The sequence below is a fragment of the Columba livia genome, chromosome 1, assembly GCF_036013475.1.
Source record: "Columba livia isolate bColLiv1 breed racing homer chromosome 1, bColLiv1.pat.W.v2, whole genome shotgun sequence".
In the NCBI taxonomy this organism is placed as follows: Eukaryota; Metazoa; Chordata; class Aves; order Columbiformes; family Columbidae; genus Columba; species Columba livia.
The window spans coordinates 110,867,251-110,882,892 of NC_088602.1; the positions used below are offsets into that span (position 1 = coordinate 110,867,251).

Sequence of the window (15,642 nt, forward strand, 5' to 3'; positions counted from 1 at the left end):
TGAGTATCTTATAGGAATGTGCAGCCAATACGCAACTAATACATCTCCCCTAGTAGAATCGTTTCATTTATTGTCAAACAGTTCAAACATGAATGCGATGACAAATCCCAGTACTGTCCAGTACCAGATTTTGTTTTCCTACTTCGAATCTGATTCCTCCTACATGCTTTGTATAATTCAGACCTAGCTTCAGTTTCAAGTAAATGAAATTTGTCAAGTGATTAGACATAGTACAACATAATCCCTTAGGGATTTCACAAAAGGAGGTCCACTGATGAGAGATTAAACTCTGAAAGCCATTAGTGTATGTGGACAATAACCCACCTCACTGCAGATTTTGAGTAATTAATGTATAAAATGTCCTAAATACCTTGGGTATAAAACCATCTTGATCTCACAGATCATTCTTCAAAATTTACAGCATTTTTTTCTTCTGATTGATGAGTTTCTTTTAAACTGATAGAACTCATGTGCAATAAACACCAAAGAACGTTATCCTTATGCGTTAGCAGCTGTGCAAAAGAAAATGTGTTGCTGAGTGTGTTTGTGATGAGTTTATGGTTTCCCTTTTATTTTGGCAAGGATGGAAGCACAACATGTAGAACAGTGAATCTGTTACCAAGTCAAGGTGCTTGGTCTGTTGCTTTCATAGGATGCAATCAGGGTAACTTCCTATCTGAATTTTACCACCATTTAATTTTTTTTTTTTTGTGATAAATTTATACTTAGGATCTGTTACATAGGTCTGTGTATGTAACACTTCAAGGCTTTGTTCTTGCCAGTTCCCTAATTTCTGAATGTAACACATGGTCTCTCACATTATGCTCTTTATTTCTATTCACTTAAATTCCCAATATGTTTCACAGCAAATTAAAATACAGAAAGCTGAAACAGTCCTACTCCTAGTTTCAACAGAAAAATAAATAGCCCAGATCCAGTGGCAAGATTACTGCCATGAAGCGGTGATGTAGGAGGCATATTTGGTTTTGGGGGGCATATTTGCCAAAGTGCTAAGACCATAGAGTCCAGTCGGGTTTTCAGATGGGCTCAGCAGACATCAGGTGCCTCTGAAATCACAGGATTTTTCAAAAGAGCTCTTTCACCAGCAGCTCTCATGGACGAAAATTACCTTTTTTTTTTTTTTTTTCTCTCTGTGTGAAGAAACTTGCTTGAGGAAAATGCTGCTGCTTCATTTTGGGGTGTAAACTAGCAGCTGACCCCTTCAAAAATGTGTCCATTTACTGTCTGGATTGGATCTCCTGCCCGCAGTGCCTTGCATGCTTGCCAGGCTCACAATACTTGCTTCTTTCCTCCAAGATCCCACCTGGACTTAGCGTAATGGCTGTTTGTTCACCATGAGGTGCCCCAGATCCAGTGATGGGAGGCAACCACCACAGCTTCACGAGGTCATTTAAGTCTTACAGAAATGAATTCCAGCGTCCAAGGAGATAAACCAGCATCAGAAGGGGCTTGGGGGATGTTATTGCTAAGACTTAGCAAGAGAAGATCCTGAGCAATTTCACTTTGGGTATTTGGGTTCACACACAGTTTGCTTTGCACTGTGAAGTTTTGGGGAAAGTGTATGCACTTAACTATTAGCAAATTGTACTTTTAATCTAAGTGGCTTTTTTCCCTTTACCTGAATTTTAAACTACGGGTTTACGAGTTGTGTTTTATAATGCAAGGGCCTTCTCAATGATGTACTGTAATTATACAGAACAACTACTTGGAGGAAGTTGGGCTATAGGACTAAATGCTGTCTCTATCCAGGGCTCCCTGTACTCGGGAGAATGCTGGACACCAATATTGTTCAAGCACTTGGGATGAGCAGCGACATCTGTTTTTAGTTCGAACGCCTAATGCAGTTGGATCTGAACGGTGCTGTTGCACAGGTACTGGTTTGTGTTCCCATCCCTGTGGCAATTGTGGATGGCCAGCTATTTTGGGTTGCAGTGTGGCTGAGACAATTTACACAAGCTAATATGCTTTGTGAGTAATTACTGATTGATAAATGAAAACAATTGCTCTTATTTGGATTTTTAAAGCTTGCTAAATTGTACATAAATTCCAGTTTTTGTATTTTAGTAATTATTTTCATTAATCCCGTGCCTGATTCAGGCAGTAATATTACCCAGCTGATGGATTCAGCATTTATCAGACATTTGTTTCTCTGCACCCAGATGAGTGGCTGCTGCCCCAGTTTTTTTAATTGGAAATGGAACAACACCCTTGTTGATGGAGATAAGAAATAAGTCAGCTTTATCCTGCGTATCAGCAGCCCTTATCAGAGGAGAACACCATGAGCAATCTGAAGCAAAATGTTTAACAGATACTTTACAGGGCTGCAGGACAGATTGGATGCATTTTAAAGATGAAGGTTTACAAATTATTACAAATGACAGGGTTTATCTTGCAGGCATTAAATTAAATCAAAACGTGAGGACTGGGCAGGCAGATTTACTGAGGTGGAATAAATAAGAAAAACAAAATGCCGTTTTGCATCAGCAGTGAAGGACATCGATCCTGATACACATTAACGGAGACAAGAAGGTTCCCTTTTCATTTATCTCTGAGAAATACTACCAAGTTGCACAATTCGAGGAAAAAAAAAAAAACAAAAAACAAAAACCAAAACCAAAACCAAAACAAAAACCAACCAACCAACCAAAAAAGCAGAACCAAAAACAACTGTGGGGGACCATGGTGAATTTTCCAGTTACATATGGAAGGATGGAAGAGGGCCCTTATGCCAGGATATAGTGTCCTTGTATGAATGCACATGATGTTCAAATTGCATGTGTTGTGCTGAGGAATAATGAAAACCAGGCTGAGCAGCTGTACCCAAGGTCCCTTTTAATTGGCTCTTCCCTCCTAATGTGCTCTCGATGAAAGAAGACCTCGTGCTCAGGAATGGCTGAGCTTTATTATTTTCATCATATATGAAATGATCTTTCTGATTCTAAACTCTAAATAGACAAGTATGTGCTAGTTAAAAATAGAAAACAAATACTTCTGTTAAATACAACTGTACAACTGTGTGTGACAGTGTAAATGAAGCTGCTAAAGTGTGATGTGAGAAAGGAGTGAATTAATGGGCAGTTTATTTCACTTTTAGTGAAGTTTTTTTTACGCAATGAGCTTATGACATTTTGATGCATCACAGACAGATGTCTTTTTGGCTACAGCAAATTGAAAATATTGTATTTTTTATATTTGTGTTATGGTTATTAGCCAAAACTTTAAAACATACTCCCTTAATGTTAGGCTCACACATTGATATCAGAGCTGTCAAGCTGTTGAAAGATTTTCATTATGCCGCATATTTTTTCCTATTTCAAGCAGCTTACTGGTGTTTCAGATCCCCTGAAAACAACAACTGCTTTACATCCCTGAAGAATATGACTTTAGGAAGAGAGGTCCAGCCCTGGGAGAATCTGGGACACGCGATATTCTAGGGATAATAATTTGGCAGGCTTAGTGATTTAGGTTTTAATGAATAGGATTTGGTTTCTAAATAGGAGGGGGGCTGAAAAACACTGGAAGAACATACTCATACTGGTCTGAATGACCTCGTGAAAGCAGAAGACTTAGACATATGTGCCACAGGGTATGGTAATGGGAGAAAACCCCAGATGGCACCATACATCCACAATAGACTCTGCGGAGGGAGCAAAGGGGCTAAAGAAGGGAGCAAAAAGGGATGGGGAGAGCCCCTTTCTATTATTCTAATCTTTCCCCATTTTCTGGCTAGCCTTGCTCCTAGTGCCAGACTGCCAAAACATAAATGACCAGACCACAACCTTCTCTTTGCTCTGGTGGACCTGCTCCATCAGCCACAACAGATGAATGCCCAAACTGTTTGTTTCCTCTAGACCCGTATGCTGAAGACAGTAAGCGTGGGGATGTTGGGCACTGGGAATTTTATTGCAGGTATGCAAGACAATTCATCCAAAGTGACTATCGAACACCACAGTCGCCATCAGCGTGCCTGCCTGGGGTGACATGGAAATGTTGTCTGTCTTGTAGCTGCTTCGTGCAGGATTGAGGACATGACCTGGTTCAGACTGACAGGAGGGATGGAGCTACAGGAGCTGGGCTGTGTGTGGAGAGTGTCATACCCTAGAGCTGGGAATGTCACTTGTATAGCTAGTTCCTCAAAAAACTAAAGATAAATAAGTCATCTAAACCTATTTCCTTTCCTAACTATTTGGGATACAGAGTTAAACTCTGCATTCATATGTACTGTGTGTGGTAGTTGTTACACTGCTGAAGCCCGGGGGGCTTTTGACCTGGTCATTTTACAAAAGTGGGCCTGGGTGGGGCCCAGCAAAGCCACCAAATGATATTCTTCAACTTCAGAGGTTGTGCCAGGCGTGCAGTGAGGGCTACCCAAGAGCCCTTTGTAGAGCAGTGGAAAAACCGAGATTCCTTACAGAGTTTGAACCGGTTTATAATGAAAGAAGCCCTGTTATTGGCAGCACCAGAAATTGCTATTTAAAAAACCCCAAGTTCATAGAATATTTTCACTTACAGAAATTATGCCAGAAAGTTTACATTCTCTCTCCACATTTCAGGGATTGATGTTTGTCCCGCAGCAGACAGCGGTGACTTCACCAGGGTCCCCCCAGACTAAGGGAGAAGGGCAGCTGCTGCCTGCTCTGCTGCTCTGAGCAAGTGGCTTTTGTAGCCACTGCCGGAGAAATCTCAAATTGTGAGTTCAGGCTTGGTAAGATAAAACCCTTTTGGTGCCAAGGGTTTGATCTAGATGCCACTGCAGTGCAAATGGATTTTTTTTTTCTTTTGGGAAGTCTTGGCAGCTGGTTATTTTTAATTCATTTATTTTTTAATCTGATTCTGTTACCAGTGTCCAGTAAGTAGCTTCAACAAAGCAGGGAGCAGATAGTTGGGAGGGGGAGAGGAGACAGTGTGCAGCACTTGCAAGAAATTATGTTATTTTCCATTTTGTTTCCAGTTCAATTATGGTGTTCCTTAGGATCTCAAAAAAGGGATTGTTCCTGTGTAAGCAGAAGGAGGTGATATCATCCTGAGCGTGCGCGGTCATTTTGGAACAATACTTTCAACATGTTTTTAATTTGGTTATGCTCATAAGATGTGGATTTTTCCTTTCCTAAAAGGAAGGGTCAGCTGTGCCAAATGGAATAACGTGTTTTAGGAAAAATATACTACCTTATACCAGCTTACTGGTTTGTGTGTTGGGCCACAGGTTGGGGAGAAATACCAGGCCACAAAGTACCCTTTAGAGAGCCATTCATACTAAGTTTGCATCCGAAACCCAAAAGACTGTTTTAATGTTGGAGTTCATTTGCTGATAACAAATTCTTGTTTCAAATCTCTAAATGCAACATTTGGATTTGATGCCAAGATTTTTTCTCTTCTTGACATATCCAAATGTAGCTGTGTCAAACTCCTCGTTGTACCAGCATAAAAACCATATGAGAGAGGGACCAGGTCCAGGACCTTCCTGGCCCCTCACATCCCAGAAATTTATGGTATTTCTACTCCCCCCACCCCCTGAAATCTGTCTCTTATCTAGTTTACAGTAGATGGGTTTTCACCATCGTAATCTTCACTTTCTCTACATGCCCCAGCGCTGCTGAATTGGATTTATTTTGGCCAGAGGTGATGATTACCTCCTCATTTAGCCACCACAGAGTGGGACTCTGGTGCATTTTAAATAGAGATCCGTCTGTCTCACCCTGACAGCCGTGACAAAGCCATAGTGGTGCCGAGGGGGGACACGGAGCTTCAAAAGCGGTTTGATGTTGTTTGAAGACCCTGCGCCGATGAGTGTGCGAGCGGCTCAGGTGTGTTACCACGCGTGGGATCTCGTTGCTGAGCTGCGTCTGTCCTTTGAAAAGAGGAGAAGAAGGATAGCTGCTCTCCTTCATTGTAAACCTGGAACAAGTCTGGTTTAACATGCTCGGTCCAGAGTTTTGGATGTGACCAGAGCCTTTGTGAAATAAAACCCTCGACTTTTTTTTTTTAATGTAAGAAAGTAATGGAGCAAACTCCTGTGTTTGCCCTGCCTCTACATGTGACAATAATCATTTTCTTTGACAGATTTAAGGTCTTTTAAAAGAGCAGGTAACATGTTTTTCCATGACTTTGTCTTCCTTTACTTCTGGAGCAGAGCTTTGCCACGGACAAAAGGAGGGAGATGTGAGAGTGGGTGGAGGGAAGGAATAGAGTGCCCTTCAATACGTGTTTAATTCATATCCCAGGCGGAGTTTTAGCTATGCAACCTTTCTTAACACCTGTATGAGCGTTTCCCTGTCAGTCATCCCTCCCACCCTCTCCCTTGGTTTGTAAGGTTATGTTGTTTCAGTTCTGAAACTACAGCGTGTTTTTCTGAGCTCTTATTTTTAAATAAGTTAAATGACTGAAAGTACTGAACTAAAACTTGCTGGTGACACTGACTTTTTACCACCTAAAATTGGCAGTGATCACCAGACCAGAAATGGAAATTGGCAGGTACCACTGGATGTACAGGAGTTCAAGGCCACACCGGTACCATCATGTGCCAGCATTGAGAGGCAATGTTAGTCCTTTGGGGATTCAAGGTAAATAAAGGGCTGGGTGAAATGGAGAGTTCAGAAATGGTAGTTGCATAAACCTAATGCTTTGCACTAGTCCTAACAATTTAAGATAAATTATGTTCTTCTGTTTTCTTTTCTTTTGTTTGTTAAGGCTGTAAGAAGCCTAGTTCTTTCATACAAATACTTGACATAAATTTAAATGTGGTTATTAATGCTTTAAAGACTATAATGTGTGGTGAGGGACACCTCCCTGTTAACTATCCTGCCTGATTGTTTCAGAACTGTTTACAGATGAGATGACGTATTATGGGTTTTTTATGCAGGTGAATCTATCCTCAAACTGATCAGCCACAAATGCAGAAATTGACACTAAAGCAGTGACAGCACATCGGATTCACTGGTCTCTTGCAGTATGCTTCCTAGACAATATTCCGTGGTTTTGTTTGCATTTTTGCCTTGCTAGAAGCAATAAGTGCATATGTCAGAGTTTAAAGGAGCATATCAGCTGAGGCTTTAAAAACTGTTTGGTGATTCCACATGCCTGTCCTTTTGATATCTGGCTTGAGACCTCAGAAAAATCCTATTTTGTTGAAGAGTTTGGGGGGAACTTAGTTTTGAAGTATCTCAGAGAGACACCTGAAATCAAACACGTGATTGATTGCATTGGAAAATTCCAGTCTGATTGCTAGTTGGCACAGTGAAGGATGTAAATGCTCAGAGATAGCATTTGCAGCTAGCTCTATCCAGCAATCCTCTTCTCTTTATGGAGCTGATTGACTGAAGCCTGCTTGACAGGTTGTTTGCTGGAGATGCCTGCCTCCGCAATTGCAGGGAAATATTCACCAGAGCTTACTGCCTAATCCTTTCTCTTTCCCTTATATTTTCACACATTTGTTCTTCTGAATTCAAATGTTTATGTATTTCAAAATGGCTTTATTTTTTTTTTTTTTTTTTTTGGCTAATACTTAGGTTGCAAACCATGATCTTCCTCTTCAATATCAATATTCGTTTTAAGGATAAATGACCTGGCTGACAGACTTGGTGCTGCCAAAAGACATTTCCAAACTTCACATCAGTGCACTTGGGATATTTTATACACAGGAGAAATGCTTCAGGAAGGAGCAATAGATTATAAACGCTGTCTTTCCTGGAAAGGAGGACATGGGGGGAGCAGACCAGGTGCCTTGTTATCAGGGTCTTGTGCCCCATCAGTTGTCCCCAGTGATGAGACACGTCCATATGTGCTGGCACGGTTGAGCCGGGACGCAGAGGAGACGCACAGCCTTCTGTTGCAGCAGCTGGGAGTCTGGCACCTAAAACGGTGCTAGAAACCCTTGTTTAGGCAACTGAACCCTATGCAGGCTGCCTTGGGAAGCTTCCTGAAATAACACGCAGGTAAATGTGGTGCTTGTCATGGAGGAGTTGAAAATAAAAGGGTTCATGCTGATGGAGGGAAAAAGACCCCACCAGCAAAGACCAAAAATGCCAGTTCAAGGGAAGATGCTTCAAATGGCTACACTTAGAGAGATGAAAAGGTTTCTAGGCAGCAATGAAACTGCTCTGAACAGGTCTTGAGTAAGACCGATCTGCCAGTGATGGATTAGCCACAGTGAAAACACTGGTCTCTGCTCCTTTCCCTTAGATTGGAGGGAAAATGTCACTTCAGTCACAACACAAGGCACGTCTGTGACATGCCTGCCTGCAGTACTGGCATACAGCTCCACACTGCTGGGTGGCATCAGCTGCTGTCTGAGATGAGCTCTCTGTTTCTTTGACAAGCCACGTTATTTCTTGGGTGCCTTTGCAGTGCAGATATTTTGACTTTGCCTCCTCTATGTCTGAGTGGCCATCACTAGGAGAGCACCTCGGTGGCAGCTATGACATCCATCTCTTCTCCTGGGCTCTCCATGTACAACAGGATCTCTCTTCCCAATTTTAAGCTTTAATCTGCCCTTTGAGCAATATGGGAAGAGTCAGCATGGGATATTCACTGCAGTGCTGGAGCCAAGGTATCCCCAGAACACCTGCAAACTTAATGAGCCTTTTTTTTTTTTCCCCCCAGGAAGCAAAGTACCATCTTTTTCTTTAGTAAGAAAGGTTGTTTAACATGAGCTTAGCTGTAGGCATTCTTCCAAGGCTGGGTGGGTGTTGTTTGCTTTATGGGAATCTTTTTTTTTCCCCCAGATGCTGGGAGGTGTTTCAGCTGTTTTCTGAGTGCATAAGGGCATGCAAATGAAACTGTTCGCTTACTGAAGGAAGCTTAAATTTTGAAAATGGTATGGTGGGGATGCGACTGGGGAAATACATGCATGGAGACCGTTGCAGGGCAAAGGACTTCTGCAGTTGTGGTTCAGGTTTCTTATCGCTCCTCGAGTTCCATAGCTGGGTAGAGGTCTGGGAAGATGCTGTCAGCTTCAGTTGTCTCTGAAATGTAGGAATTTCCCACACACACAGTTTTTCACCTTCAGCGCTAGGGACAGAGAGGTTGTGTTTCTGTTTGCTTCTTTGTAGCTAGGGAGGAGTCAACTGGGGAAGCGGTGAGTAGCAGTGGCTGAAATGCAGTGCGGCAAAAGTCTTGCTCTCCCACAGAGGGCTGAAGGCTGATGGAGAGTGAGGTGAGTTACAGCTGCCAGAAAGGTGGAGCTAAGAGCCTCAACTCCAGTCTTCCAGGTAAGATACCTTTGATTAAAGTAAAAATCAGCTTTAAGAATTATGTCAGCCAAATACAGGTGGGTCTAGAGGATGGTTTAATCAAGGAAACCCAAATGTCTTTACAGAAGGTTTCACAGAACTGCTGAGGTCTCCCATGGGACTGAAATGCTTTGGTGCTTTTGTACTGCCCCCAGAGATGATGTCTGGACCTTCAGGCATTGGAATATCTTTGGCAGTCTGCCCATCGCTTCATCTGTTTTACCTCTTTGACTTGAAGTTTGTCCAAAATTATCAGCTGGGCTGGCATCTACTGAAGCAGCAATTCTTGCATGTTGACCCTACAGAGTGCTTCTCCACTGGAGCAACAATAGGTGAAGTGAGGGGAGTGAGGTCAGGGTGAGGGCAGAAAGGAGGAATGTCTTCTGGTGTATTGAGCAAGGAGTTGCTGAAGTGTCAGCTGAGAGTTACGGCTGCAGTTTGGACCAGAGGCTGCCCTTGCTGGTGCAATGTGGTTGCACTTGGAGCTCTGCGTGTCAGTGAGCCCTTCCACATGCTCAGGCTGTGCAAAAGGTTATTTCGGAGAGAAAAACACCAGAACGGGTCTCCAGGAGGAATAACGTCAAAGCTTATATCAGCAGTGCTTGAGCTATTCCTTATGTGAGGAGTCTCTTTAAATCATCTACTTAATTTTTTTCTGCAGAAGTAGCTTATAGCTAAAGAATATTCATCCTCAAGTATTGCATATAAACCTGTTTGAAGTAAGGACTTTTCCAAATCATATATTAAGTATTGTTCTTCTGCTGTGGTTTGCACTGTTCCATGGGCTGACAGTAAAACAGAGAAGACATGCATTAAAATAAACAGATGTTTGGCTGTCCTTTGCCTGAGACCAATAAAGCTGGACAAGAGCAGTTCTCTCGTCCTGCTGTCTCATGGGGCGGCGTTGCTCTTCCCGTGCAGGTCTGGCTCCTTGCTCTCACACAGCGATGGGCACTAGCAGTAGCGCAGATGGAGTGATTTGTATTTCAGAGATTGCACTGTCTGAAAAAGATGCCTTCAGAACACCTGTGAGCTTAATGAGCCTTGCAGGGGCTGGGAATGATATAGATTGGGAGTGTGTGTATTTCGATAAATCTGAAGATGATAAATTAGATAAGGCCTGTAAAAGACCATTTGGATCATCAGGCCTTGCATGAAACAGGTTTGATTCCTGCAGTGGGAATGCTAATATTTTTTTTTGCCGATAAGAAGTGTTGGTTTGGGCCTGAGATTTGAAGAAAAAAAGGGGGTTGTGTTTACTGCTGTCTGTTCTTAGAGTCTTCTCTGTGTCATTTAACAGCATTAAGAAGAGACAAATCTTACCTTGGTAAAACAGCCTTTTCTCCAATTTGAACACCATGTTTTCTTTAGTGAAGGGAAAAAAAATATTAAATTTTGCTGTTGATGAATATTGATAACCTCCGCAGGGATGTTTTTTGTTGTTGTTGTTAATCACGTTAGAAAAAAATGTCCTTGATTTTAGATCTATGCCTGCTGCATTTTTGTTGGAATATTCAGGAGCAGCTTATTATCCTTACTTGTGCAGTAGCACAGAGATACTTGGTGCTTTGTGGATTTAAATGTGGCCTGCTAATGGTGCTTCCAGGCTGGGAGATGTTTGTTCTGAGTGTGCACCAATTCTCCTGGCTTCTCTGTGCCGGTTCCAGCAGAGGAGGCACGAGTAAGGATTCTTAGTTCTCTGCTACACAAGAATATGGAACCATCTAATGAAGTTTGAAGATGTCAGGCTTAAAACTGGTAACAGAGAATAAATATCTTCTCAGAGTGGGGAACTAGCTGTATGACTGCTGAAACCAAATACCTCACATATTTATCAAGGATATCTGGAGAAGTTGCAAATAACAGTGATAAGCTTCAGAAAGGACCTACTTGTTCTTCAAGTAGCTCTTAAATAGTAGAGACTGGATGAGAATTACTGGATGGACCAGAGTAACCCAGGTCTCGCCACGTTTCACCTGAGTGAAGCATCTCGTACCAGCCACTGTGAATGACGAGAGTGATGGTCTTGCTGGATTTCAGGTCTGATCTTTTGTGGCAGCCCCGACGGCTGTGGTCACCCAAAGTCCCATCTTCTCCCTCACAGATACTGTGCTGGCTATGAAGGAATATTTATTGATTAACAGCTCTGGAAGAGGAGGATGGAAATGCAGAGGGGAAGTTCTCAATCTGGCTAGACTAAAATACCCTTGTGTTAAGTTTTCAGACTCTCATGAAGAGTTCATTTTCAGTATAAGTTAATTTTACAGCTTCTGATTTGGGGAGGACAAAAAGGCAAAGTTAGAAAAGGCTGAATTTGAAAGGAAGTTTTCTGTGCAAGAGCTTCAAGAGGTTTCTGGGAGAAAAGTGAAGGATTTGAGCTCCCAATTTAGTCCGTTTAATGTGCTTAATCCAAAAGTGTGGTGAGTGAGCATTTATTGTAATCAATAGCAGAGGTTTTAGCTTTGTGCTGTGTTTTGTAAACCAGCAAATTTTAAGATGAACAGGAATGGGTAAGGCTAGAGCTTCAACAAAGACTTCCAAGCAATTTAACACACAGCCTTTTTATTTTAGTGCCTCTCTTAAAGTGTGGAGAGAAATTTGTCACATGCTTTAAACTCACCCTTGTAAGACTAAATGTTTTATCTTATTTTACTGTTGCCACTGACCCTTGGCTTCTGGTGGCTGATAGATGTGAGAAGTAAAGTTATCTTACTGCCAGGGACTGGCTTATTCTCACACAGGAAAGAAGGAGGTAAATTCCATTTTTGTTTCTGAGGTAATAGTGTATCCCTGCGTTCCTCACTGATTTTCCCATAGCTGTCAATCATGCTATAAGGTATGAAAATGTACATCCTAGCATGTATAAGCTATTCAGAATGGAGATTTTAAAAAATACAGTTGGTGGCAGAAAGTAAAATTGGCATTTGCTTCCATTGACATAAAGTTCATTTTCTGACAAAGACGCATGGTGGTTTAGGACTCCAGTTATATTATGCATGCTTGGTTTTGGGTAATCTTCAGCCCTGGGGAAACAGGAGGTGAATACAAAGTATTGAGTTCTCCTCTTATATTTATTTGTGAATTGGGAGTAGTACTCTCAACACCAGGCTCCCTAGATGTGTAATAATGAGCCTGATTTACATGCAGTGGCTGCATTTAAGATGTTATCTGGCGCTTTCATTTGAGATCTTATCTGGCACTTTTTCTTTCCTTGGGTCTCTCAGAAGCTTCTTTTTGTTAAAACAGCTCCTCCACACCTGCTGTCTGAGCTGTGTTGCTGAAGAAATCAGAGATGGTGGCTCTGTGGTGGAACAAGCTGGGTTATTTCTACTATGGAGTAACTGGACAAGTGTCCAACATGCCAGGACTTCTAAAAATGCATTGCATCATTACAGGAAGTGATGAGACAAAATGGTGCCCATTGCTTCATCTTTCAGAATAGTAAGACAGATTTATGGGAGGGGAAGAAATGAAACTTCTAAGGAAAAGAGAGTGGGAGCTAAATCAGAAAACAGCCAGGGGAGCCTGGAGATTTTCAAGCTTCCTTTCAAGTTTTCTTTGTTCTTGTGTTTTTGTTCCATAGTGACGTTGACTCTGGGATCAATGGTTTGTACCTGAGATGCACTGAGGCACAAGCTCAACCTAGGAGGAGTTTGGGACATTAGAGAACAGGCTGGTTTTCTGTCCAGGAGGTGTGGACACTCTTCCCTCCCATCATGTTTTCCATGCTTCGCTTTGAGGGTCGGCTTTGTGAACATGTGTTCTGTCTCAACTTTTCGACTCTGGGCATCAAGAGCTGATGTGTGAACTTCCTAGAGCAAACCCTGGGGATACTTAAGGCAACTACCTGATCCCTTTGCATTGTCTTTTGGCATTTCCAAAGCACAGATTTTGTCATTCCACTCCATCTGGACCTTTGTGGGATAAGTTGGAGTCTGAGAATTGCCTTTTTTTTTTTTTTTTAAGTCTGCTTTCCATTAATTCTGTATTACCTTGCTTTTCTGAGTTTAAATCTTGAAGCGGTACTTAATGTACCAAAGAAGGTTTAGCCACACAATTGCCTTTTGACATGGGAAATTGAATGGCTAAGCCCCTGCATATATGCAGTAGCCTGTACACTGCTGGGTAGATTGTATAATTGTTCTTCATACATTAAGCACCCAAGTGCTGATTTGTGTACATATGTAGGTTCATCCTTTACCAATTTCCTGTGACAGATAGTTTCCAGGAGATTAAAAAAATAGCTGGTTCCTGTTTTTTCTCTTCTCTTTATTTTTGTCCTTTAGCAAGAATATTTGTGTGTGTGTGTGTCTGTTTAATAGCATTCATTCCCTAGAGAATAATCTCAGTCCTTGTTTTAGCTGCCCTCCTTCTGAGAGTGTGTTAAATCTGTAGCCAAGATCACAGGCAGCTCTGGGCAAATCACTGGGCTGTTATTAACCTGCCTCCATGGCAACTGCTGCTCGCCAGCCTGAGGACAAAAAATGTTTTTATTCTGCTGAGTTGCACAAAAGGTTCTAGTGATGCCTTGCACAAAATGGCTATTGAAAAGGGAGATGCAGTGATGTGTATTTGTGCTGTACAGTTTCATATTTAAATCGTTTTAAGCTGCTGTGTTGGAAGTGGATGTATAGCTGAAAAGTTCAGTGTGTTTTGGCCATATGGAAAATAAAAACTAGCAGAATGCTGGAGCTAAACTTATTTTAATACTACTAATTTTTGTCGGCTTGAGTTCACAGGCCTCCAACCGGCCGTTGTCATCCGTGTGTTTGCCAGTTACTATGTGAGTGTGAACTAGGCAAATACTCTCATGGGTTTTCAGTTGTACTGTATGAAGATACTTGCTGTCTTGGGAGAGAGACCACAAAACAGGTTGCCTGAAAAGCTTTCATTTTTTTGAAGAAATCCTCTGATTTGCTTCAGTGCTAGTTTGAGAAGCTTGGTAAGCATATCTCAGTGCTTGCTTCAGATTTTAGCTGGTTTTGAAAACTGCTCCTGGCAGCACTGTTTTAGACTTGCTCTAAACCAAAATTATAAAACTAGCTATATTGCTCAGGCTAGGCATGGATTTAAGCTCCTGATAAAAAGGGTTCACAATGGGATCTGTGAGGGGTCTGGCAAGCCCAGCGGCCTGATGAGGCTGTGTCCCACAGTTAGTTACCCTCCGGCAGGAGGCTGCATGCAGCTCTGCTGTCAGTTTGGGTGCAGAATGACTGTGTTTGGGTGGATGCTGTCTCTTGGAAATGTGCTGGTTTGGGGTGCTTCCTGCACTTGCAAGCTGGCCACATGCTGTTTTCCTGGGAAATGAAGTCCCTCTGCTTCCTGCTTTAGTCTTGGTGCGAGGGCGAGTAGTTGCTGCATTTCCACATTTGGGCAGTTTTCTCTGCCTCGCTCAAAATAGCGTGGCTGCTTTAGACACCTCTTGGGGTGTGCCTTGGCTGTGGTCTGCACTGGTAAAACCATGGCCACCCAGATATTGCGATGCCTTTTACTTGGGCTGGAGAGGAAGACATAAAGAGTATGGCCACAAAGATGCCACGTGCAGCTGCCAGTCACTGGGAGGTGAGAGGGGCTTTGCCACTCTCAGCTTCTGTTTGAGGGTCTGTGATTAGTGGCAGATCTTGCCCTGTGTTTGGGTAAGGGATCCGACAAACTCTCCAGGCAGATGTTCTGCTGGTGGCCTGGAAAGCCAGCTGTGGAGTGTGGGGTACCGGGAGGACAGCTATCTAGTTGTGGGGAGTTAAATGTCAGTGTGGATCTGTACTGATTTTGAGAGCTTTTTCAAGCAGGCTGCCCTGGCAGCTTTTCTTTCAGATCCCATCAGTCCCTTGGCTTTGTTTCCAGCTGTTTTTGTTTCATGTCTCTGACGGGATCCTTTTGCAAAGCAGTCGGTGGATCTGCGTGATTTGGTAATCAACCCCCTCCACGCCAGCAATGATCTAGTGTTTAGTCGCCTTCTCCTATGGGAGTGCAGCCTGAAAGGCCATTCACTTTGTGTGTGTGTCCATGTGTGTGTTGAGCGTTGCCGACTGGATCAAAGCATGGTTACTCTTGGATAATCCTTCAGTGCTAAACCTGTGCCAGGTGCAAGCGTTTCTTGGATTAGCTGCTAGAGGTTTGGGCCTGACCTGGGAGCAGATGCTGCGGAGGCGAGCCAGCTTCACGTGTGTGATTACCATTGCGTGTGGCTTTTGAGCTGCACTTAGGCAGATTCCTCAAAGCAGAGCATCACTCTGGAAGGTCCAGTGTCTGAACTTGCCTGTGGACCTCTGTGATAAGATGAAAATTGGAGACAGTTTGCTTTGATAGCCCACATTTGGATTTTGTTTGCCCCATCACCAGTAAGCTGCAGTGTTTGTTCATTCGGCAGTATTTTTGCTGTGAAGATAATTCC

General features: G+C 42.7%; 1 protein-coding gene across 13 annotated transcripts in view; it reads left to right on the forward strand.

Annotated features, from left to right (window-relative positions):
• The window catches only part of GPM6B (glycoprotein M6B), a 112,546-nt gene that overhangs the window by 80,814 nt on the left and 16,090 nt on the right, over nt 1–15,642 (forward strand). For 4 of the 13 annotated variants that reach the window (XM_065073023.1, XM_065072988.1, XM_005500811.4 and 1 more), the window contains exon 2: nt 6,462–6,581. The exons of 7 other annotated variants lie outside the window; for them this stretch is intronic. In XM_065073023.1, coding sequence (XP_064929095.1) covers nt 6,462–6,581 — 120 coding nt within the window. Of the gene's footprint in view, nt 1–6,461; nt 6,582–9,125; nt 9,228–15,642 lie in introns of those variants that run through there. 2 more of the 13 variants (XM_065073012.1, XM_021285345.2) reach the window with 2 other exon arrangements.